Source organism: Myxocyprinus asiaticus, chromosome 13 (assembly GCF_019703515.2).
Source record: "Myxocyprinus asiaticus isolate MX2 ecotype Aquarium Trade chromosome 13, UBuf_Myxa_2, whole genome shotgun sequence".
In the NCBI taxonomy this organism is placed as follows: domain Eukaryota; kingdom Metazoa; phylum Chordata; class Actinopteri; order Cypriniformes; family Catostomidae; genus Myxocyprinus; species Myxocyprinus asiaticus.
The window spans coordinates 28,255,777-28,282,099 of NC_059356.1; the positions used below are offsets into that span (position 1 = coordinate 28,255,777).

A 26,323-nucleotide genomic window follows, 5' to 3' on the forward strand; every position below is an offset into this window, starting at 1 on the left:
GGATTCTGTTACCCATAGCATCAACTTAGTGAAGCAATGTCAAGTGTACTGAGTTGTAAGGGTATGGCGAGTGGATAGTGCCACTTTAAAGACTTCCCAGGAGAAGGAGATGGTGCAGTCTACCCTTCCGTCGCCGTCAGACCGTGTCGAGTTTTGAATGGGATTGATTGGGACTGTGAGTGCACTTAAGGAACATCTACCGGCGGCGAAGTAACGGCGGCGTATATCAGAAATGTATATTAAAAAAATTATACGTGTACTAAGTATGTCGTCTCTAGGTACGTCACCTTAAAACACATCTGACACAGATGTCCTTTCCAGGTAAAATTAAAAAAATTAATTAATTAATTAATTCGTCTCCAGGTAACTACATCAGTGTGTTTTGTGTGTGTGAATTTTGCATTAGTAGATTTATTTGTTATAGGCTATTGCTTTTATTTAGTTATTTCCCAACAAGTGGCAATAGTGCATACTAATAATGGCGTTGAGCATTCTTATTTAATATCAAATGTTAACTCCAACTTTGGCATCTCTAACTACACATATCGCAATAAATACATTGGACTCTTGAATAAGATGGCATCTTGCTTACTAAACTTGTAGGTTAGATCATTCATAATTTTACTAGTCTGCATTTGCACACAGGAGGCGTGAGGTCTGCCTTTCCTTGTGGAATTTAAGAACAGATGACCAGCACTCTTTACTGAGCAAGATAAAGAGTGATTCACCAAACCCAATCATATGACTTCATAACACTCAGATTATACAGAAGGAGACACGTGGAATTATTTGATGATGCTTTTGAAGCTTCAGAAGATACGGGCATTACTGACTGTCATTGTATGGACAGAAACCAGCAGGACAAACTGGCCAAAATTAACCTTTTGAGGTCAGAAAGAAAATAAACATAAGGGGTTTGAACAACATGAGGTTGAGTAAATAATGACTGAACTTTTCATTTTTGGGTGAACTCTCACTTTAAACCTTGGTTTATATGCTCTGGAATGTTAATATGCACATGACTCATACCGTTTTAATTTCAGGGATTGTTCGTAACTTTACCGCATTTCGCAGAAGCATCAGAGTTGTCATTCATGCAGTAGGCACAACTGTGACATCTAAGATTATTTTGTAGCTTTCCTGTAGCAAACCTTCTGGTTTAAGACGATTTGTTCGTTTTCTTGTACTGGTTCCTGGTATTTTGGGGCCCTCACAGATGCTGTTGTAGAATTAATTTCAGCCAATGAATAGACTGACAAACTTGACTCTTGTAGAAATAACCCAGTGGGATGTGTGATGTTATTTAAAGAAAGTGTTAGAGGTACAGGAATAAGTCTGAAAATCAAAATGCTAACTTGTGTTAATTCTTCTGAACACTGCTCATTTGTCACATTTCCAGAATGCCACCATTGAAAAGAAAATGTGAATGCGTCTAGAGAACACTTGCTGCTTACCTGAATGATGACCCCTCAAAACTCGTGAAGGAGTACATGGTAAGTTATTTAAATTTAAATTGTATGTTTCCCTAAAACAAACTCCCCCTTTCACCCCTGGTCTGTTGTTAATTTTCTTTTTGTATTTGACCTTTTTTTTAGGATGTTTCCCATGATGAAGCCCTAACCTCTATGCACAAGACCACCCTTGGTCTCTTTGTGGACTTTTGAAGTGTATTCTCATTGACTTCTGGCTTTCTCTAAGTGCAACTTGAAATAATTGAAGAAAAAAAAAATCAGCAGTACCTTTCTTTTGCAATCTGCCTCCTTTAAATTGGAAAAAAACAGCTAACAATGCATCGGTTGTTCAAAAAAAGACCAATATTAAAGGACGTGGTAACATGGTCATACTTGAAACAAATATACTGTAATACAGCCAACAAGTATTTCAGGTTGCACTTTGAGAAAGCCTATGAGTATTTTAAAATCCTTTCACCTAAGGCAAGATGCTTTTATTTTTACTTTTTTTTTTTTCCTCTTGTAATAAGAATTACTTTTGGATTTTGAAATCTGAAGGCAGTATTTTACAGAGTAAAGATTTTGTAAAACTATTTTCCCTAAATGCATGCTAAACCTACTCATTCATGTTCACTGAATGCATTATTCATTGAATAAACCCTCAAAGGATCCAGAACGTGGAAGTACAGCAGTTTATATACCACTTTCTACAGTTAAAATAGCAAAAAGCACTCATCATTATCATTCTTAACTTTATTCCTGAAATTGAGCAAGAAGAGTACAAACAGTGCCTTCAAGTGATGACATTAAAAACAGCAAAATACTGAGTCAACAAGAATAAATTAGAATTGGGGGGGAAGGGGAGACAATAAAATAGATAAACGAATAAATTTAACATGGTAGAGGTTGAAAATTGTTAAATATATGATGTATTATAAATATTAATGGTTTTGATAGTTTCCTAAAAATCTATGAAATTAGCCATTGTGTTTATCATAAGGAAGCCAAAAATGATATCTTTGAGAGACATGGAAAAGTCTTGTATAATAAGTCTCAAAATATATGTTCCACAGGAGAAAGAAAGTCATACAGGTTTGGAATGACATGAAGAGGAGTAAATGATGACAGAATCTTCTTGTTTGGGTGAACTATCCCTTTAAGTAAAAGTACAAAAGGATTGGCATCATATACTTAAAACATCAAGAGTAAAAGTTTAGAATAGCACATTCCAGAATATTATATATTACTGGATTATAATTATTGAATATTTGTGTTAATCTTTAAAGTTGTTGCTAGTAATGGTGGGTTCATTTTAATTACTGTATATTACTTAGTAAAATTACAGCTCTGCTGAAGATGTATAATTCGCAATGTCACCTGTGACCGTATATATACTGTAGCAGATGTGATGATAGCACATCAGTTTGCCTTCAGGACTTTCTAGCAGAAAGACTTGACACATGGTTGAATTGTGAAAGGGTCTAGTATCTAAAACTAACCAAATTGCGACTGAAAACTGAAAATAAAATGTAAATAAGTTCTGGCTACAAATAAGAAAGGAACTCCAGCCTCCTGAATGAAATAAAAGTCCATGACCCATTCAGCTGTCAATAAATTTACACTTTGAGTTTTGTCACTCTTTTTACAACCTCACCTAAACCCTTTGGTAGAAAGCTTTGACACTTGCTTTGCATTAGGTTGATGTACTATCAATGACTTTCTATAGCAGCGACGTACTTATCCACAACATTGGAGTCACACGTCTATTGAGGCAACATATCCTTCTCTCACGTGAAAGTACACGATTGTCTCCTTCGATAGGTAATCGTGGCACAAAACACTCCCATAGTAGGGAGCGTCTCGTTTACGTATACAGGTGCTGGTCATATAATTAGAATATCATCAAAAAGTTGATTTATTTCACTAATTCCATTCAAAAAGTGAAACTTGTATATTATATTCATTCATTACACACAGACTGATATATTTCAAATGTTTATTTCTTTTAATTTTGATGATTATAACTGACAACTAAGGAAAATCCCAAATTCAGTATCTCAGAAAATTAGAATATTGTGAAAAGGTTCAATATTGAAGACACCTGGTGCCACACTCTAATCAGCTAATTAACTCAAAGCACCTGCAAAGGCCTTTAAATGCTCTCTCAGTCTAGTTCTGTATGCTACACAATCATGGGGAAGACTGCTGACTTGACAGTTGTCCAAAAGATGACCATTGACACGTTGCACAAGGAGGGCAAGACACAAAAGGTCATTGCAAAAGAGACTGGCTGTTCACAGAGCTCTGTGTCCAAGCACATTAATAAAGAGGCAAAGGGAAGGAAAAGATGTGGTAGAAAAAGTGTACAAGCAATAGGGATAACCGCACCCTGGAGAGGATTGTGAAACAAAACACATTCAAAGATGTGGGGGAGAACCACTACGCACAGACGTATGCAAGACATGGGTTTCAGCTGTCGCATTCCTTGTGTCAAGCCACTCTTGAACAACAGACAGCGTCTGAAGCGTCTCGCCTGGGCTAAAGACAAAAAGGACTGGACTGCTGCTGAGTGGTCCAAAGTTATGTTCTCTGATGAAAGTAAATTTTGCATTTCCTTTGGAAATCAGGGTCTCAGAGTCTGGAGGAAGAGAGAAGAGGCACACAATCCACGTTGCTTGAGGTCCAGTGTAAAGTTTCCACAGTCAGTGATGGTTTGGGGTGCCATGTCATCTGCTGGTGTTGGTCCACTGTGTTTTGAGGTCCAAGGTCAACGCAGCCGTATACCAGGAAGTTTTAGAGCACTTCATGCTTCCTGCTGCTGACCAACTTTATGGAGATGCAGATTTCATTTTCCAACAGGACTTGGCACCTGCACACAGTGCCAAAGCAACCAGTATCTGGTTTAAGGACCATGGTATCCCTGTTCTTAATTGGCCAGCAAACTCACCTGACCTTAACCCCATAGAAAATCTATGGGGTATTGTGAAGAGGAAGATGCGATATGCCAGACCCAACAATGCAGAAGAGCTGAAGGCCACTATCAGAGCAACCTGGGCTCTCATAACACCTGAGCAGTGCCACAGACTGATCGACTCCATGCCACGCCGCATTGCTGCAGTAATTCAGGCAAAAGGAGCCCCAACTAAGTATTGAGTGCTGTACATGCTCATACTTTTCATGTTCATACTTTTCAGTTGGCCAAGATTTCTAAAAATCCTTTCTTTGTATTGGTCTTAAGTAATATTCTAATTTTCTGAGATACTGAATTTGGGATTTTCCTTAGTTGTCAGTTATAATCATCAAAATGAAAAGAAATAAACATTTGAAATATATCAGTCTGTGTGTAATGAATGAATATAATATAAAGTTTCACTTTTTGAATGGAATTAGTGAAATAAATCAACTTTTTGATGATATTCTAATTATATGACCAGCACCTGTATGTAACCTCAGTCACAAAATTCTGAGGAATGGTGTTTGTGCGCCTGTTTTTATACTGGACAGCTTCACGCCTAAAAGGGCGAGGCTTACACACCATAGCCAATTTTAGGATTGGCATTATTGTAGAAAGGTTTCAACTAGGTTGTATAGAAGGACACTCCCCATAATGTCAGCTAAGTGACACATTATCTCGTTCCCTTTGTCTCAGGGAACCAAGGTTACATACATAACCAAGATGTTTTCTTATCCACACAGTATTGGAACTTGTGAGTTTCTGGGCGGAGGAGGTTGGTTATGGTAAGTCACGTGTAGTCTATAATTCTTTATGTTCGTGGTTTGGGGAGCAGAAAGGGTGTTCCTTACTGCTATCATGCTATGTGCATGATTCTAAAAAGTTGAAGTAAAACATGTAGTGCTCGAGTAAAATGGTTTATTTTGCATTTCAAGACTTATTTTAACATATAAAATAAAGTGTTTCATTCAAAAAACTAAATATTTGTAAGGCAAAACTATTAAGGTAATTATATTTATATTATAAATAAACAAGTAAATTGGTGGTTTGTATACACTGTTGTATAATATTGATAAAGAACATTCTGCTACAACTGGAGCTATCAGACAAAAGAATATGACACATTTCTGTATTGACAGATTACCGTCAAGATACTAGCTTGAGTCATGAATTTTGAAGTTACACACAAAACATAAAAATGCTGTGTGTGATGTAAAGCTTATGCCTACAACTGCTACCATTACCTGAATCATTAAATCAAATCAATTTTATTTATTATTTATCTAAATGCATAATAGATCATGTCAGCAGCAATTCTATGTTGTTTAGCTGTACTAGTTTTAAATGTTAACTTAAAATAACATACTGTGCACTGCTATAGTATTTCAGACTCAAACAGTGTATACTTTTCTGAACAGTGTGGCATAATACAAGAAGCCATGGATAAGAGAAACCTATTGCTTGACACAGTGAGCTAGAAAGAAAATCTCATGTGGCAAAATTTGACCACAGGTGTGTTAATTATACATCAAGAAGCTGTTAAGTGTTCTTAGTGCTGGTTTCTAAAGGAAACGTGTTCACCCAGCTCTGTGTGCGTGCCAGGCATTGCTCCCAGCTGTAGAGTGGTTGGTATTGAAAGTGTCGAAACGCCTTGTCTGTGCTCACAGTGAAGGACGTGCGGGCCACTGCGAGTGTGTATCCATTGAGCAGTGGTGTGTAGTTGTAAAATGGCTTAAGGAGCCAGCGCAGCAGGTCATTCATCCATGCTATGAACCATAGCACCCACACCGGCAACGGTAACGCTCGAAAGTTGAAGGCCGACAGAAATTGCATGTTGAAGTCTTCGTAGCTTTTGTATGGCGAGTCATCGTAGCAAAAATAAAATTCCCCACCCAGCCTTTCAGGATGCTCTCGCAGAGCACGTGCTGCCAGCAAGTGCATCCAAGCCACGTTACCTGCATGCACAAAAACACATCAATGTTATTTAAAAGATTACAGGGTGGAGCATGTGGAGTCTTAATTAATTCCACCTAAAATCTAAAAACAGGAATAACAATGGTAGCAACTTTAACAACTTTAAAGCCATTAAGTAAATATAGAAACATTTCTAAAACATGATATCGTTTTATGTGCTGAATTTGTATTTATTTTGTATTTAATGAGACCAGAGTAAATCAGCACAAAGTATCTGACGGCTGACCTGCATAGACCCGTCCATGCTCTGTATTCCGTGGAACTCCTCTGATAACCCAACCATGTGTACGGACCCCATTTTTGTAGAAGTCCTTCATGAGCTGATGCTGTTCCCCATAGATACCTGTTGGTCGCAGAGCACATGTGTAGAGAGTAGCTCCTCCCTTTACCTAAACATAATAAGTAGGAGAAAACAAGAGAGAGAGAAAATACTAATTTAATGCAGCAGAAAAGCAAATAGTTTATCCTTACATAAGAATACAAGTCACCAAGGTGCAGAAGACCTATTAACAGCGTTATAGATTTAGATGCTTGTGTATAGTTGTATATAGCTTGTTGTATAGTGAAGATTTACAGTGGTGTTAAGAGAGACCAGTGAATGCATGGCACTCTGAAACTCCAAGAGCAAAGGCGTGACTATAACAAATGATCCATTACGCTATTGGAATTCCAGCATTAGCCAATGCAGTGTAAAGTTTGTTCCTTTGGGTTTGGGAGGGTGCAGTAATGTGCAAAATCTGGAAAACAGGAACTACACCAGTGTAAGCAAAAAACAAGTTTAAATGAATTCTATCAAACTTTCAGGGAGTAAAGAAGATTCGCTTAATTAAAACTGCCATTACATGTTTTTGTTTGTTTGTGTCCTATTCTCACATGACTCTTGATGATAAATTGTCATTCAACGTAATTTATGGAGCAGCTTATTAGATGATCCAGCTTATGCCAAACTAAAAAAGGTAAATGTATCTTCTGGACATAGTATGAGTGCAAAATAAAATGTGAGTTTAGAAGAATAGTAATTTAATGACCTAACTAACCAATATGTAAATGAAAGATGGGAATTGATGCTTTAAAGGAATATTCCAGCTTCAATACAAGTTAAGCTCAATCGACCACATGTGGCATAAAAATTTTATATTTATTTGCCCCTTTTCTTAAAAAAAAAAAAAAAGAAAACATCTGTGAGACACTTACAATGGAAGTGAATGGGGGCACATTTTTGAACATTAAAATAATCACTTTCACAAGACATCAACAATATACGTGTAAAGATGATTTTAGTGTGATAAAATCACAATCATTTTTTGTGTAAAGTTTTACAACTTTGTTACCATGACGACATAATGTCAACAAACTCTAAAATAACTGTTAAATGACGATATAAACAACTTTACAGCTCATATAATACATGAGTTTTAACAGAAGAGTAAATTTAAGTCATTTTATAAAATTATAAGCTTCACATTTCTGCCTTTAAACCCTCCAAAATTCCTCACTGTAACCTCCATTTTTTTCTTTTCGGTAATCATCATTATGCCACAAATGCTATATTGAACCTGGACTATTCCTTTAAGCCAAAAGAAAAGAGGTAAATGTATCATGTATCTTCTGGACTTAGTATGAGTGCAAAATAAAATGTGAGTTTTGTAATTTAATGATCTAATTAACCAATATGTAAATGAAAGAAGGGAACTGACGCTTTAACAATGCCTTAATATACAGAGAAATCCGTTTCCACATATTCAACAGGATCTGTATGTTTGTGGATGTAGATTGTGAGTTTGCTAAATGATTGAACATGCTAAAATAGAAAAGGTCAACAATATTGTGTAATCTCTATATCTGTATTTTTATGTCATTTTCACTGAATCCAGATTGTGAAAGAGAGATTGTGTAGTACCTTTGTGCCGTTGGCTTCCAGCACCATTTTTTCAGCTGCAGCTTTGGTCTTAGGGTAAGCCATCTCATGGAATACATTATATGGAGTATCTTCATCCCCTCTAAAAAAAAAAAAAAAAGAATAAATAAATAAAAAAAAACATATGACATAACAGAATCTTAATTTTTGGATGAATCTCTTTAAAATGAAGCTCAGATTTTTTTTTTTTTTTGTGATTAGTTGGCTAATGCAGCACATGTCCAGCAATAAAAAAAAATTATTATCATGAACTTAGAAAGGCATTCTCATAGCAAGCAACAGATGTTTAAGAACAATATTAAATATCAAAACACCACAGGCACTCGATAAAAAGAAAGATGAGAGTGCTACAGTGACAGCAGGGGCAGATGAAATATAATCTTGTTGCTTCTAAATGAACAAATTCCTGTAATCAAGGAACTTCATGTGTGTACATGTTTTAGCATATTTCAAAGCTATATAAGACTTTGATTTTTCTAACCTGTAGGAGGTAGAAAAGATGTCAAAACTGAATGTGTGTGTGTGTTAGTCACTCTCCAAGGTAAATGTTCATGTTTGTAGCACAAATGTTTGTGGCGGTAATGGAACAGTTTCAAGGTTTTGCTCTGTGTGTGTGTGTTTGTAATTACAATTACGGGCACGGCTTTGGTTAAAAGCCTTTCTCGCAGATTCAAATGTGATCACGTAAAAGTCATCCAAAAGCTGTAATTTGGACACAACCACCACAAATCATAAATTAAAAGACTGCATGACAGATGTTTTCTTTTATTATGTCTGATTAGAAGACCTACATGGAATTTACAGCCACAGAACACCACAGACAACTCTGTTCCACAGAATTCTGCAGATTTCCACAGACAATGTGAAAAAAGTCTTTAGATTCCATCTGAGCCTACTGATTATCAATGACAAATGTTATTTTAGAAATCCTAATGTAAAAACACAAGATTAGAACAACACAGCTGACAGGATACACATGCTTTGAGCCTTGAAAGTGACAAGTTGGAAAAGGGCAGCGACAGAGATATATACCAGCTATATCTCTGGTCAGTACAATGAGCTTTCACAAGCTGTGTCCACCATGTCTGTGGCCTGTAATCTTTTCAGTATGACAGATATTTCAAGATGTGAATGGAATGTTGGAATTCTGCCTAGAATTCTGGCAAGTCATTCTGGACTGCATTCAGCATCTGCAAGCCCTTAATTCCAATAAGATCTCCTACACATTCTCTCAATGAAATCTACATTCTTTAAACTCTTTTAAGTCTTTAAATTTAGTAAATATTGTTAAGATATATTATCAGTTACGTATATGAACACACATATCACTATGCTGAGACTCTTTACATAAAGAAAAAAGCACAAATTGTACATAAATATTACATAAATACCTAACAAAGGTATCTCCTTTTACATTCGGACCAACCACCTCCATGGAGCTTGTATAGATCAGATACTGAATACCATTTTCCACACAGGCGTTTATTACATTCTCCGTTCCTGTTGGAGAACAATATTGAGAAAGAACAAGATGTACTGTATCAAGTCAGCTTCCTTCAGTTAACCAATTAGCATTAAAACACATGACAAACCCTTAGAGGGTCTCACATTGGGAAATCCAATTAGGAAATCTTAAATTAAACTATAAATTGTAGTTAAATTGTATTGTGGTGGTTACTTCATGAATCTTTTCTGAGGCGTTAACATATGCTTGGAATGAAAAACAGTTTTATTCATTTGAAAACTGCTACTGCTACTAACACAAAATAATTGTTACTGTTGTATATAGTGAACTGCACCTTTAAACAACTAAAATGAGGCTATTTGTATAACTTAAACTGAACGTCAATGAGAATTGTTAAGGAAAGATTGCAACCGGATTGCCTGAGAGATTCAAAGTAATGCTGCCAGAAGTACCAGATAATCTGAATGAGAATCTAATCAGCAGATGTTTTCTGGAGTATCTACTGTATCAAGTGTTTAGCGTTAAAACAAAGGTAAACAAATGTGCATCTGGCTTTTAACTAACCAGACCCATTCAGTGGCATTTAAAGAAGCAATTTCTGGAAAAATATGACACAATGCAGATGTGAGAGCATAGAAACCATGATATGAGATGACTGGACAGGATTCAAATTGAAAGAAAATTCCAACAGGACAGTACATTCTTGCTTTTCAGGTCTTGTTTTCATAAGTATCCTCTGTGTGTGTTTTATTTGTATCAGCACAACTGACTTAGGCCAAAATACCTATTAAGAACACCTAACCAGTAAAACAAAATTGGTGTGTCACAAATATTTGAGAGTTGAAAATGGCTGATGAATAAGTGCAAAACCATGAAAGGGACGAGAAAGATCGTAAAACAGGACAAATCAAATTATGTGATAACATTCTTTCCATCAGGGTTGCAGGTTATGCTAAATACATTTAAAATGTCAGACTCATTTTAAACTTAGAGTAAACTCCCTTTAATGATCTTACTGAGATGAGTGTCATTGCATTTTCACCTTCCCACACTATTTCTCGTAAAGCCACATGATGTGCCCATGCTAGCAGGAGGCTATTTAAAAATAGCAGTGGACTGATGCTAAAATGCACATGCTAAGCACAAGTTCTGATATTACACTCTCTCCATGAAACACGAGGTCCACAAAAACAACAAGCAAAAGAAGTACCGCCTTGTGTGGGAGTAAATTGCATTTCCGGACCAAACTTACAGTAAAGCTTTACGTTTACTGTAAATGTCACCAAAGGAAAACTGTGGGAGAAACCACAAGCTACCAAACGCCTTCTAACATTTACTCCAAAAATGGTGGAGAGAGTGACATATTTTTGAGACAGGCAGTATTCTTGAGATGTTTAATTCTTTCATTTTTGGTTTTATTTGTATTAGTTTCCAGCCTACCTGTTTTTTTTATTTTATTTATTATTTAAGTTTCTTAAATAATTTCCCTTAGCTATCTCTTAAAGCTCAAATGTGCACAGAAATTCATTGTAAAAATAATTGAATATTTTATTTTTAAAAAGGTCTCCTGAATACTCCCCCCATTGTCCACTGGTCGAAGAAACAAATTGTCCTGTCCCAAAATAATAATGCCACCGAGTCTATGTTGTTGTGTCTGACATATTATGCTGGAATAAGAAAAAGTAATTTATCATCAAAAAACTTTAGCACTTCAACTTTAAATCCTTTCAGACTGCAACAATGACATTTTGAATACCCATATCTTTTCATTACCCCCATTTTGTTCCTCATTCTTTTTTTCTTTTTTTTACACTTACCTTGTACATTGACTGCATTGATGGTCTTTTCAGGGACTCTGTACCACACGTCAACCAAACTAGCTGTGTGGATGATCAGGTCTGCTCCCTTAAAGGCGTACTGTACGCTCCTGTAATCTGTTATATCTCCCTGTGTCAACACAACCTTCACATACTCTGAGAAATAAAGAGAGATAAGATACACAGTGCCAAAGAAGATTATTTCAGTTCTGATATTCAGGCAACATTTATAGACATTCTATAATGCTTACTGTATCTTATGCATATAAGATTTTTTGTACTATAAAAGGTATTTTTTATTATGAAACAGCGTAAAAACACTTAATTTTATACATCACCTGTCAATCAACTCGAAAACATGCATGTGCATTAGCTAGACAAGCCTGGAAAATTATGTTTTTTCACATAATCTGAGGTAATCAAGCACAATTTATGATACCAGTGTTGTCAGATTTTACTGCTGATTTGAAATATGCTCTTTGATCATAATCTTCTCCAACCGCTTGGAGATTTCAGTCTTTCCCAATTTAAGTAGATATGAGATGCACTTGTACTCTGCTTGTTTGCATAGAAAAACAGCTGCCCAGCCTGCCCGTAGCATTCAAAAGATGGCCACCGAGAGGACTGACTTGCGAAAAGAGGTCAGAATCCTCATGATTCACAAAACAGTAGACAAGAAATACCCAGATGACCTACTACAATGTATAAATTTCTCGCCTACTGTTTTATGAATCCTGAGGATTCGGAGTCAGTCCACTCGGTGGCCATCTTTGGAGCACTACGAGCAGGCTGGGCAGCTGAGTAACTACATCCTCCGAAATTCTGAAGTGTGCATCCACTGGACTCTGTACTCATAATGCCATGGGAGCGGAGAAGACGTCACATTCAAAACTCTGAAAAAAAAAAAACGGTGGAGAACCACGAGTCAGGTGGCTCTTTTTAACTGTAAATGCTATACACAACAAGAAACCTGTTCCTTGTGAACAAAATTAGAGTAGATTATTTTCATGGCTGTTTTATCCTACGTCATATATTCGGGTCAGAGGACCATGCCCACATTCCCGTATGAAGTATGTCTGGGACTTAGGGGTTGCACAGACTAGTCGACTACAACTAGCATAGTTGACAACGTCAGCTGGAAGTTGACTAGTCGCTCACCACATGATTTATAAAATGCATCTGTAGGAAATAAAGCAGGTGTGAAGCCCAGTGGCTCTGCACCAAAAAGGTGCAGGGCTCAAATATAGGCAGTGATGCTCTGTCAGACTCACATTAAAAGACATCCACGCAGAATGCAATTCAGAACTAGTGTTTGTTACTGTGTCACTCTGCTCAACAACGTAAGCATCAACAACAATCGTACACATCTGTATTGCACAAGCGTTGCATTGTATCAACACTAATAATGTTGAGAGCATTCTATAGGCTACACTGATAAAAAGATGACACAAATGCAACAATAACCTGCAATATATGCAAATTGGCCTTCAAATATAACCAAAATACTAGTGTTATGCTGACCTAGATGCTGTTTGCTCCTTCAAGAACATGACTCGGTGACAGTTTGAAAACCGCTTTAAGCTGGAGTCCGATGACTTGACGGTGTAGTGACGAACTTTTACTCCCTAGTACCCTTATGTTTAGGGGTAGTTGTAGGGAAGAGCTTTAGGGGTAGGGACCAATGAGGTTAGGGTTAGGGGTAGGTACAGAGGTGGGCTTTAGAGATAAGGCCAAATCAGGTAGCGGGGAGTCAGAATCTGCAGGCAGTCATATTTTGGCACAACACCGTTCACATACAAAACAATGCCCAGACTATCTGTTATTATTTTCCTCTCAGGAGTCAAGCTACAACACACATTTCCATGACAACCTATAGGACCCCAGACACAGTCTAGCTGGCTATCTAAAGCCTGCTGACATATAGCTTTGTTAATATTTTTGTAAATGCATATAATTAGCATGCATATATGTGGAATAACGTCACTGCTAATTGAACTTGACTTGACTAATAGGCTCAACTAGTTGATCTTTAAAAAACTTAATCAGGCATGATGGAAATTCAATATGTGCCTGAAAGATATTTTCCTGTGAACTGGTCACAATGTGTCTGTTCCAGAGAAGATGTGTGCTTTTCGTCGGTTCATTGTCGGAAAGCTATAACTTTTAAGATTTCCATGGTACTGGATCCAGAAGTCCAACATCCTCTCACAAGCTTCCATTTCCTTTTTAGCAAACATTCTGTGAGGGCCAAGCAGAGAACAACAAAGTGTTTGGGTATGTTTGTGACAGACGCTGTGAAGACCAACTGTTATCTGCATCCTCTTATCTCTTTTGTTTACCTCAGAATGTTTCCTGATGACAACTTGACAATGATTCAGTTATGCACACAGGAAATAGACAATAAAGTCTCTCTTTCCCAATCCACACAGTGGAAACGAAACCACTCATTTCCTGGTAAACTAATTATGTGCCATAATAATGAACAAAGATCTTCATAGCTGTTCTTCAAAGATATACAGCCTCTGGTGTCCGCAAAGAACTATGCTGCATTCAAAACCTTAAAAACATTACTGCCTGTTTAACTGCCCTAAAAGCAAACAGCATTTAGTGTGACTGAAACACCAGGGGAGCAGCATAGCAGCAAAGATGTTAACATAAACATTCAGTGTAAAACAGCTTAAACCTTCAGTCTGGTTTTGAATGTTTGAGGACCTTTAGAGATACATAAACATGCCATTTTTGCTGGTTCGTTGTGCTATTGGGTCAGTGTTCACTTCTAATAAGAGAAGGATATCTAAACTCTTTCTGTTGTCATTCAGACTATCCCCACCACATGCTAAGCTGAAGTAAGTTTCAGACATCTTTGTGGAGTGTGGTGAACAATCGAACCAGATGACATTCCATAAGCCAATTTATGGCAGTGCCACATAAACAAATGTCAAGCACAGACATCTGATAAGCTGCTTGGACAACAGTCAGACACCCCTCACAAGGAAGTAAGGACCTACACATGGAAAGAGACTTCTCATTGGTTCATGACTAAGATGGTCATAAACATTCCAGAGGCAGCGTTCACATCCCATGTGGTAGAAAAGGCTGAAACAAAGAAGCCACAAAGACAAACCTTTACACACAAACTTTACTCCTAAAATGGACTTCAACTGCAAAACATCTACTCCATGTTTGTTCACTGAACTGTTTATGTATATTGTAGTTGTTTGATTAACACAATAATTTACAAAATCTGAACTATTAAGGTATATATGAATGCATGCATAATATTTAATCTTTCAATATCATGTTTGGTCTCTATAGCTTCAGAAAAACGCCAAGAGTATTTCTGAAGAGGTTTGAAAAAAGTACAATGTATAGATATGTCTTTAAAGACATTGTTCTAACTATATACTTTAAAATAGGCAAATGTTCCACACAGAGAAGGGAGAATGAGCCACACTGTGTGGGCCCCCTCCAGCAGCCAATCATAACCTAGAAACAAGAAGCGCCAAACTGAAATGTCCTCCTCATCAGGAAGGTATAAAACTATCCTCTGGATGACCACACCTTTGTCCTGAGTCCCTGTACAGAGGGTCATTAACAGGATACACTTCTAAAACACCACTGACCTGAGCACCCATCCAGAGGGTTGTTGACAGGATACACTTCTATAACACTTCTCCGTTCTGGTCTCACTATGAGAGAGAGGATAATAGATCATCCAAAATTCTTAGTCTCCATCCGAGAGACAGTAGAAGATTGACCAAGTACCAAGTCTCGCTACAAGAGACTGTTGCAATGGCAAGTTTGGAATCCCTATACCAAGGTGATATCTACAGCGACAAGGTTTAGCTCTGGTGAGCAAACCTTCTCTTCAAGTTTCGTGCATCTGCATGTTCCAGATAAAGAAACCTGTGCTGACCTAAGGGCTGTATATCTGCATGTTCCAGATTGCAAGAACCCTCTCTGTGCTTCCAAGATGTCAGCATTCCTCAGCTCCTTCATGTCCAAGGCTGTTAAAATGGAATCCAGCTCCTCCCCAACTGTAACGTTGTCCTGTCTTCCACTGGGGCTCATCGCCATCACAGAACTCATCGATCGATCAAGGAGAATGTAAATATCACTACTTAACCTCTTTCCAGAGACCTTGGCATTAGTGTATACTATCAGTTTGATTTTCTAATGTTATTTAGATTGCATAACTGGTGTTAAAATGTCTTGCAAATAATATTCAAGTTATTTGTTTAAATGGAAATAAGGTTTTCACTTTATTAATTAACAGAGAAACAGCAATTTATCTTTCCTTAAGATAATAGTCATACTTTACCATTGCTACATCCAATTCAACCACTTACATCTTTCCATCCTATGCACTTTATTTACCTATTCATTTATTTTATCGTTAAGCATATTAGTACCATATTGTAGTTTTTGTTAGTTATTCTTGTTTATTTTTTTGTAAATAAAACTTATTTTATTGCAACTGTGTGTTCCTGATACAGAACAGCTCTAAAGAGTAAGGCTGCTCCTGAATCCTTCAGATTATTCAGATGACCAAATATTTTTAATTTACTGAAAGGTCCATTTGGATAAATGTTATACTGTTAAGGTGAGACTCCTTAGCTGGTGCTAGGGATGGAGGGAGGGGCCATCTGATATTAATAATTACAAACACATACACCTTAAGTGAAGTGTGATCAAAAATCACCACGTACTTTGGTGTCTTGTGAGAGGCCCAGTTCATTTCAATTGGTGCCGTGTGATTCTCACTACAGGAGTAAATGCAAGGACAACAATACACAAAGGCAGAACAATGGATCCTGCAGTATAACAAACTCTAGCTAATAAAGAACATTTGATCTGCAAACTGAAGCCAGATGCAACTTCAAAATCTAAATTCCAAACTGTTTATCTATTTCTCAGGAAGGTGTTACAGTAAATACAGAATAGTTAAAAAAGGACTTGTGCTCCAGCTGAGCAGGTTTTCAACACACAGCTATGCTGTTCATTTATCAATTTAATTTAGGCATATTAATGTATAAAACCACTGTAGAGCCGAGGAGGGCGGGGCCGGGCTGGAATGACGCACGCCCGGTCCCCAATCAGCCTGATGCGGCGCGCGAGGGATAAATGTGGCCGGGGACGACAGTTCGAGAGAGAGAGAATTACAGGCAGCTGCCCTGTGTGTGATTATGTTTGTGTGTTTTTGTTTAAGTTGTTAATTAGATTATTAAGTTGTCAAGCCGGTTCTCGCCTCCTCCTTTCCACTGAACCCCCTTACAAACACATAATATTTTTATTATTGGAATGAGAAACCTCTCTCTCACATACTGTATAACACAATGAGTTGCTCAATTATAGAGCATTTAAAGAATCTTCTCAGTTGGGGATGGTGAAATCACTGAATAAGCTCCCTTTGTGAGCTGGACCCTGGTGGTGAAAAGGGAGATGAGAGGAGGTGACTGGATTGAATAATGTACGTGCCAAAGCCCAGATATGCTCAGCCAAGCCAAGGCTGTCATCACAGTGACATGAATTCATGTTTCCATTTCCTCAGTCTTTTCAATGTCCTTTCAATTAGCTTTTTTATACACATATTTTTATGAAGGTGAATCGTTTGCAAAACTTGAGAGCTTGTAGATTTGTATTTGAGAACTTGTACAATAAATATTTGTATTCGTAAGTTTAAATTTGCACTCACAGCAACGATGTGAATACTTGTAAAATAAAAATTTGAAGTTGAATTTTGCAATCTGCACTCACAATAATCAAAAACCTGTGTTTTGAATTCAAAGTTGCAGACAAATAGTCTGTGTAAAATGACATTCACATAAATACAACTACAGACACAAACTTGTATTACGTATTTAATTTTGTACTTGAATTCACTTTCGCAGTACAACAAATCGGCAGTTACAACCTCTCAGATCTGCCACTGCAACTTCAAATCTTCCCGCCTTGACTTTTGCAACTACTTTTGCGATAAACCTGTAGCAAAACTCACTTGTGCACTTGTAAACCTAGATGTGAGAGAGAAGGCTACCGGTGTTGGGTGGGGGCGGGGCCAACGAAGTTGTGCCCAATCACAAGAGCTGGAACAACTGATGCTGGACCAATCAAAACGGATAATCTTAAAACGTGATGACTTAACGCAACTGCGCCACACCAGCAACATTTTTTGCAAAACAAGTCCGATGGCTGGTTGATGCAGTGGCAGGATAAGTTAAATAACTTGACAATTAAATGATTTAGAGTTTATCATGTAACAAATCAAATGAGACGTTTTTATCAAGTTGATGAACGCAGAAATTGGCGCCGACAGACCGCACGTTATGTCTAAGGATGGCAATGAGAAATTCTCTGAAGAAATGTTTCTGCGGGATGTTTGTATTTGGTAAAACTACAGGGGATGCATCAATCCAGCCAGCTGTCATATGCCACGAGTTCCATATTTCCTATTTCCAAAATAGAGGTTAGGTACCAACAGGTATATGAGTGAAGAAAGAATCTCAATTATCACCAGAGAACTGTTCCTAAATTTATCTTTTCCAGATAAAATTAGATGAATTATTGAAGACAACAGAGACAGCTGACAAATCCTTAAATTGTCAGATGGCAGCGTTCTGCTATATTTCAGTCATTTTCTGACATTTATTTACTTCTGTATTATTTAAGTTTTTATTAAAATTTTTAAACTAAAAGTCTGGTATGTTTTTGCTTAAGTGCTTGGACAGAATTTTGTTTTTTATTGTTTTTTATTGTTTTGAAGTGTAAAACACAACAACTTGAGTGTTATTCTTTCCCAAAAATTATTCATTCATTTTCACATGAATGAATAACTATATTAATCACACTTGCTGACTATCTATAAAAGATTAAAAAATATGCCTTTATTATTTCAGTTAGTCGTTTCTTATACGCATTTCTACTTCAATGCTGTAATTTTGCATAGTTGCAAATTAGCAAGCAAAGGTTAAATCTAAATAAGTCATACAGTACTTGCTTAGATGAACTGCAATAGTACTGTAATTATTGTAAGAAACCCACTTGTAGGGGGGCCTGGGTAGCTCAGCAAGTAAAGACGCTGACTACCACACCTGGAGTCGCAAGATCGTATCCAGGGTGTGCTGAGTGACTCCAGTCAGGCTTCCTAAGCAACCAATTGGCCCGGTTGCTAGGGTGGGTAGAGTCACGTTGGAGTAACCTCATCGTGGTCGCTATAATGTGGTTCTCGCTCTCGGTGGGGCACGTGGTGAGTTGTGTGTGGATGTCGCGGACAATAGCACAAGCCTCCACATGTGCTGGGTCTCCGCGGTAATGTGCTCAACAAGCCACGTGACAAGATGCATGGATTGACGGTCTCAGATGCGGAGGCAACTGTGATTTGTTCTCCGCCACCCGGATTGAGGCGAGTCACTATGCCACCACGAGGACCTAGAGTGCATTGGGAATTGGGCATGCCAAATTGGGGAGAAAAAGGGAAGAAAATCCCAAAAAAAGAAAAAAGAAACCCACATGTGAAATAAAGATAATATTGTACACAGTGTGCATTCTGTTTGAAATGAGACTCTGTTCATATATTTATCAATTCAGAATAAAACTAAGGTAATTTTTCAAATGTCTTGTCTTGTTTCTTAGTTCTAGTTAAAAGTCTGTTTAAACTGTCCAACCACACTGATCAATCCTTAAAATTAAGCAGTAAGAAAGTACACATTGACACCTTAAGAAAAAGATATATAATTTAGAACTTAAGATATATAATTGCCTGACCACGATGACTTTAATCATGATTCTTTGAGATTACCGTGGTCATGTGCACTTTTAATTTAAATCACATATTGACATCTAAATGAGGGAAATTAGTGAATACTAAAAACACCAGAAAATGCACATTTCTAAATCTCTAGTTCAGATGAGCGGGAGAATAGATTCAGCCATCAAGTAAGTACTATGATCCCTTTTGATTGGTCCGGCATCAGTTGTTCCAGCTCTTGTGATTGGTCACAACTTCGTTGGCCCCGCCACACCGAGCACCAGTAGCATTCCCTCTTGCATCTAGGTTTACAAGTGCACAAGTGAGTTTTGCTACAGGTTTATCGCCGATTTGTGGTTGTACTGCGAAAGTGAATTAAAAGTACAAAAGTTAATGTGTTTGTGTCATAGTTGTATTTATGTGAATGTCATTTTACACATTTGTGACTATTTGTCTGCAACTTTGAATTCAAAACACAGGTTTTTGATTATTGTCTGTGAGTGCAGATTGCAACATTCAACTTCATATTTTTATTTTACAAGTTTTCACATCATTGCTGTGAGTGAAAATGCAAACTTATGAATACAAATATTTATTGTACAAGTTCTCAAATACAAATCTACAAACTCTCGAGTTTTGCAAATGATTCACCTTGATACATGTTTCCTGTTCTTTGCGTCATGGTAACAACAGATGTTTCCCTTTGATTCTTTCAAAACTATACACTGTAAAGTCCTTAACACAAATGATTGCATATGGGTCAATGACGTCACACTCTTTTTGTCTGGATCTACTGAAATCTACTATTCAAAAATACATCAAACGTTTAATTCAAACAAAACCATTACTTGAAAACACCTCTGAAGATGTTTTCCATTTCTAGGTTCAAAATCATTTGGATTTTTTCTAGGGGTTAAGGTCAAAATTGTCTCAATGGTGCAGCAGTCCATAGTCAGTAAAAAATTAAAAAATAAAAGTCTCATTAAAAATTCTTGAAAAATAAAAGTTGGCATATAGTTTGGAGTAATCTTTTATTATTGTTTATATAACTTGACATGTTTTAATTTATTAAATCTTTTTTTTTTTTTTTATTCTATAAACGATTTTTAGAAACTTACGGAACCAACATAAAAATACATACAGATATTAAATTAAACCGTGACGCACGTGTTTTAAACTAGATTTTTTTTTATTATTATTATAATTTTACCTCGGACAACGTGTTTCTTTGTCAATTATCCATTTACATGTTGAATTACAGAGCCAGTAGAATAAATATGTGACGAAAAATATAAGAATTATGTAAAAAATTAAAAACCTTAAGAGAACAAAAAAAAAAAAAAAAAAAAAAAAGGGAAATGAACGCTAATGAGGACTCAAATCATACGCAGGTGCGCAGTTCACTAGGATTTGAGACACAAACGTAGTCTAATATTCTACAGTCGTGTATAAATCACTATGCTTTGGTGCATACAACAGGAAAATGTTTCACTCTTACCTGTACTCTGATGTTGTAGATTTGGGTATATGTGTTTATCAAAAAGCCTTATCTCCTTAACATTTTCTTCTTTCTCCAACAAAACTCGCAGCAGGTGCTGTCCAAGAAACCCGCACCCTCCAGTTATCACATAGGTTAACTTCGACTTTTCATCAGACATATTTGTACTCCGTTAAGCCCTCTCCCGTTATTGACTGAAGTATTTATCCGTCAGTGTAGCTTGCGATGCCAGCGTCCACGTCAGCTGTTCACCTAAAGTTCTGCGAGAGCAATACAGGACAAGGTTAAAACAAGTTCAGCGTAATTTATGCAGAGCTAAAGTGGAAGAACCAAATTACAAGACGCTAGCCGATTCACATCTGTTTGTAGAGAGGAATATCAGCTGTCCCTCCTCCTCGTCATGATTTCATTGGCCGTATAAGTCCCACCTTTCAAATCTAACGGTTAAAATGAAAATACATTTCATGTTTCAATTTTCTAGAATACTTTAGTCGCTCAGACTCTGCCATTCGCATAAGTTCACCAGTGAAATAATGCCGATGAAGGTCTCTCGAGAGTGACGTGAGACGGGCCAAACTGGCACTGTCCAGAACACTGCATTTCTTCACACTGGTTTGGGGAGTTGACATTTCATAAACTTTGTCTTGGCAGAAGACCAGAAACACACAAAATGTTAAATATTAAGTGAAAAGTGACTAGATTTCTATATGAACAAGACTTAAATCGGTAACACTTTACAATTAGGTTCCATTTGTTAACATAAACTGGTAATGAACAATACTTTTACAGCATTTATTAATCTTAGTTAATGTTAATTTAACATATACTAATACATTTTTTCAATCAAAAGTTGTATTTGTTAACATTAGTTAATGCATTATGAAATAACATGAACTAACAATGAACAATTGTATTTTTATTAACAAAGATGAATAAATGCTGAAAAACTATATGGTTCATTTATTGTTTGTTCATGATACCGAATGCATTAACTAATGTTAACTAATGGAACCTTATTGTAAAGTGTTACCTTTAAATCATACTATCTGTACTATATGCCTTTGACAGACCTAAGAAATTGACAGACAGACCTATACTGATAAACTGAACTGGGGAAACCTGCACCTCTCTCCCCGATTTGCCCTCCATTACACTTGTGTTCATCATTTCTTTCCATATGACTTTTTTCATTAGTGTCTTTTATAAATGCTCACTCAACCACGAGTACCATTATGGCTTGTGTCTACTCGCTCATACCCCTCTCTGCACAAATGCCATCTCAGTTCGTAACTTACAAGCCCACAACAAGACATGAATTTAAAGTCATGCAAACAAAAATGAAACTCGTGTGTTTCATTCTGAGCTAATGTTGGGGTCAGTTTATTGTCTAGAACATAACACTATGTTTGACACAAGCTTTTGTTTTGGCTGACAAATAAAAAATGACTATGTTTTTAGACTGCTGCTGACAGATATATTTGTAGACTGTTTTGTCTTATGTGGACCAGATAAGATAAAGCCTTTATGACTAAGAAATGTTTAGTCACAAAGTCTGTGTATAAGTAAATATTAACATAATAATCTCTCTATCAATATCCCAACCCCCTGTCAAGGACAAAGCCATTTAGCCCATATTAAATACTGTATGCATAAAAGATTTAAAGGATTAGTTCACACAAAAATGAAAATTCTCTCATGATTTACTCACCCTCATGCCATCGCAGATGTTTATGACTCTCTTTCTTCTGCAGAACACAAATGAAGATATTTAGAAGAATATTTCAGATCTGTAGGTCCATAATGGGCAAGTGAATGGGTTGCAAAATCTTTAAGCTCTAAAAAGCACATAAAGGCATCATAAAAGTTATCCATAAGACTCCAGTGGATTAAATAATGTCTTCTGAAGCAAAACGCTAGGTGAGTGTAAGAAATAGTTCAATAGTAAAACATTTTTACTATAAAATTTCGCTTCTGTCACGAGGGTCAAATACTCATTGCCTCTTGCATGACGTAAGTGCATCGGAAAGTTCACACAAGAACCGATGTGTGAAATACGTAAAATACAAAAGCGCTGTGTTGTTTACAACAGAGGAACGTTATACAGAAGCTGAATTGGTTTTGCTATGGATTTGTATCTGTTTATTTTTCAAGATGGTACTTGTGTGTGCTTATCCTGGATGCCTCAACCTACTGAAAAACATTTTTCGTTTTCATCTGCGGGTATCATCGCAAGAAGAAAGACTGACTTTTCACAGATTCCCTGTCAATGATCCTGAGCGACAGAAGATATGGCTGCTCGCTCACTCAATACACCCATTGTCACTCAAAATATTGAGGGTCTGCAGTGAACATTTTTTCCCTGCCGATTTCAGACCGGCTGAGGGATCCTACAATATCGACATGCCAATGCGCTTACATCACGTGAGAGGCAGCTTGAACTCCACCGTCATGACCATTCATACATTTTTAGTAAATTAAAGTTTTAAAAATGTATCTACTTCTTACACACACCTAGTGTTTCACTTCAGAAGACATTAATTATTCCACTGGACTTGTATGGATTACTTGTATGATGCCTTTTTGGAGCTTAAAGATTTTGGCACCATTCACTTGCCCATTATGGACCTACAGAGCTGAAATATTCTTCTAAAAATCTTCATTTGTGTTCAGAAGAAGAAAAAAAGTCATATACATCTGGGATGGCATAGTAAATCATGAGAGAATTTTCATTTTTGGGTGGATCATCCTTTTAAACTTTTGAAAAATAGCATGGGACTAGCAACCAAAGTGAAGAGAGAGAAGCCTATTGAAACAATGTTTCCCCTCAGTTCATCTACACTCACTGAGTACTTTATTAGGAACACTATGGTCCTAATAACACCAGTAGAATTAATATTCTAAGAAGATACTACAACCTTTAGAATGAGAAAATATCATTTTGGTGAATTTTAGTGATTTGGTTTTCTAAAATAATTGATTACTGTACTTATATAATTGATGATACTGTAATAATCTCACCTATAGTAAATCAATATATCCTCTGGGAAGGTATTAGAACATTCTGAATGTGAAAATTGATTTTCTTTCCCATGTACAACTTGCATGTCAATTGAATGAATGAGAGGACATCTCCTATGTTTTATCGTAGTGGGTGGAGTTTTCAGACGGTCCCTTACATCTGCTAGGCAGTCAAAGCGCATTGGAGCATTTCAGGCATCATTTTGCAGCTACACGTAGCGTTGACTGTTCCGAATCCAATTTTTATGCCCATATAGTATAGTTGTACTCCCTTTAAACCAAGTGTGCTAATGACATCTTTGTAAGATTGTCACTGAAGGGAGCGTGGGTAAGAGAAACCGAATATCTAACGTCAAACTAACTTTACCGCGGTATTGTAAAGGCGGAATGAATGAACGTTTCTCGACACTGGTATCGGCATTTCGTGTCCATACTGTACCATCTAAACACATTTAGAGTGGTTTAGAAAATACTAGTTTAAATTACCGCACATAAATGTCGCAATTTATTCGCGTTACACTCGCATTTAAATGAGTTTTTGTCATACTGTTTACCTGCGCAGACTAGCTCGAATCCGGTCTCATATTTCCTCTGCACACTGGGTATTGTGTTTAGAAAAAGAATACTTGTTTCAGTTCAAGGGTATCGTGTTGCTTAATAGACATCACTCAGGGTTTCCGAAGCACTTCTGTGAGGATCCGTTGTGTCCAGTCCATGACCCATAAACGCATTCGCTTATCGCAGAATCAAGACTCAGAAAGAGGGTGCAGAAACCGTGTCAAAGATATATGACGCAAACAGTGGCGTCTTTTCATATCTGTTGAGAGTTTACCGACACACACACACTTTTTCCAGATAAGCACAATGCTGTGAAATAAAAATAGCAATTGTTAATTATAAGCTCAACAGAAATACTTGCTTCTAACCCCCTCTTCTCATTTTCAGTACTGCAGTGCAGCATTCTTATTTCATTGCTTTCTTTCATTATTGTCTTTTAAATATTGAGGATAAATATGATTAAACAACAGCTTTTCCTTACCTCAACCCCAGTGCATTTCCACATTTTGCAATGCATCCAGTGAGTTCTACATTGATGTTTCTATTTGACAGATTTTGTGCAGGTTGTGTGCATCTTTCTCTCTACAAACTGTGAGCTTCCGCCTCAAATATCAGAGATAAAGAGAAAGAGGAACAGAAAATGAGAGCAAGAGACAGGGGCTTTTAATACTTCCTTAGTGGTATGTCCATAACTAAAAGGTACAAAGAACCAATCCATATTCAACATCAGTCAAATCAGCCCAATTATTAACAATGGCTGAAATCATATCACAGTCTTTTCAACTTACATTTACTTCTGAATATCCCACATCCAACTTGAACGGAACACTGCATAACCATGTACCCTGACAAGACGAAATTAATTGCAAGCAACATTTAAATCGCAAATATTATTAGATGGATTTTTCCAGGTGTTATAGACCTCTTTGGTAGATTCATATGAAAAATTATGATTTTTGAATGTCTGTTCGGTTCATTTCACAAAACAGTCGTGCTGCAGTTAAAATTGCTTGAGCATTAAGTGTCGTTTCAAGTTCTGGCTTTCGTGCATGGACGTGTTTTTAAAATGTCAACTGGTATTACTAGTTGACTGCAACTTATTAATTGTGAAACAGTGTTTTCTTAATGGCATGAATCACACTGAAGGCCTAGACTTAAAATGCACGGCCCGCAGCTGCTGAGTGTCGACATGTTTGTGTGACATCATGCACCTGCATCTCGGCGAAATTGGAGTTGAGAATTTCTGCACGAGCCTACAAGTTGTAATTCTGACTTCAAGATGCATTTCATTGCACTTTTTCTAGTAGGAAGTTGTAAAATCTGACTTTCTGAATTGAATGGAACGCAGCTGTACTTTTCAAAACTTGATCTGACACTGAATGCTCAAGCAGCCTAATTTACACTTAGAAAACTCCTGATGTTGCTATAACGATGCAAAAAGCACTTACCGGTTTACTTGAAGTGAAAATCAGTCCTCCTTTCCTGTTTAATAAATTAAGCAATCACACGGTCATGCAGAACATCTCATGTTTTTAAATCCATAAGGATCTCTTTCTCAACGCCTTTGACAGCAGTGACAGCGGACTCGTCAGACAGCTTGATCTTATGCTCTTTTTTACATACATCACTTAAAGCGTGATTGCGTCACTCAAGGCCAGCTAGAAGGCCTCGACCGGGACATATCCTAAAGATCACACCCACCAAGAACAAATAAATCAATCTGATTGGCTGATGAATCTGACTTTATATGCCTATTCATTTGCACTGTTGAGGGATTCTGTAGAAATTCTGAAGGCCTGACGGGGTGGAGCTCAGACTCATGCGCTGCTTCGGGCATGTGATTTGTGAAACAGTTGTCACACTACTCTTGTAAGCATCAAGGAATAAATTCAGACTGGATAAACTTTGTTTTTCTCCATTTGTT

General features: G+C 37.0%; 1 protein-coding gene across 7 annotated transcripts; it reads right to left on the bottom strand.

Moving 5' to 3' along the window:
• Window positions 1–5,308: 5,308 nt before the first annotated feature.
• Window positions 5,309–25,008, bottom strand: LOC127450462 (3 beta-hydroxysteroid dehydrogenase type 7-like). Of its 7 annotated transcripts, XM_051714579.1 has the most exons (9): window positions 24,881–25,002; window positions 24,396–24,708; window positions 20,824–21,083; window positions 15,202–15,267; window positions 11,579–11,734; window positions 9,688–9,796; window positions 8,279–8,378; window positions 6,605–6,767; window positions 5,309–6,359 (listed from the first exon to the last, which is right to left on the bottom strand). In XM_051714579.1, exons 3-9 carry the CDS (start codon window positions 20,981–20,983, stop codon window positions 5,944–5,946), a joined length of 1,170 nt encoding a protein of 389 aa, XP_051570539.1. In that variant the 5' UTR covers window positions 20,984–21,083; window positions 24,396–24,708; window positions 24,881–25,002; the 3' UTR covers window positions 5,309–5,943. The 7 variants fall into 7 exon arrangements, with proteins under 7 accessions (XP_051570539.1, XP_051570540.1, XP_051570541.1 ...); XM_051714580.1 differs by lacking the exon at window positions 24,396–24,708 and having other exon boundaries at window positions 24,881–25,008; XM_051714581.1 differs by lacking the exons at window positions 24,396–24,708; window positions 24,881–25,002 and adding an exon at window positions 22,532–22,546.
• Window positions 25,009–26,323: the final 1,315 nt, after the last annotated feature.

Excerpts from the sequence above, each read along its gene's own strand:
- LOC127450462 (XM_051714580.1), bottom strand. The coding sequence starts at position 20,983 with ATGTCTGATGAAAAGTCGAAGTTAACCTATGTGATAACTGGAGGGTGC. Across the intron at positions 15,268-20,823 it reads TCTACAACATCAGAGTACAG|TGAGACCAGAACGGAGAAGT; the intron begins GTAAGAGTGAAA and ends TCTCTCTCATAG. Across the intron at positions 11,735-15,201 it reads CCCTCTGGATGGGTGCTCAG|AGTATGTGAAGGTTGTGTTG; the intron begins GTCAGTGGTGTT and ends TTTATTTCTCAG.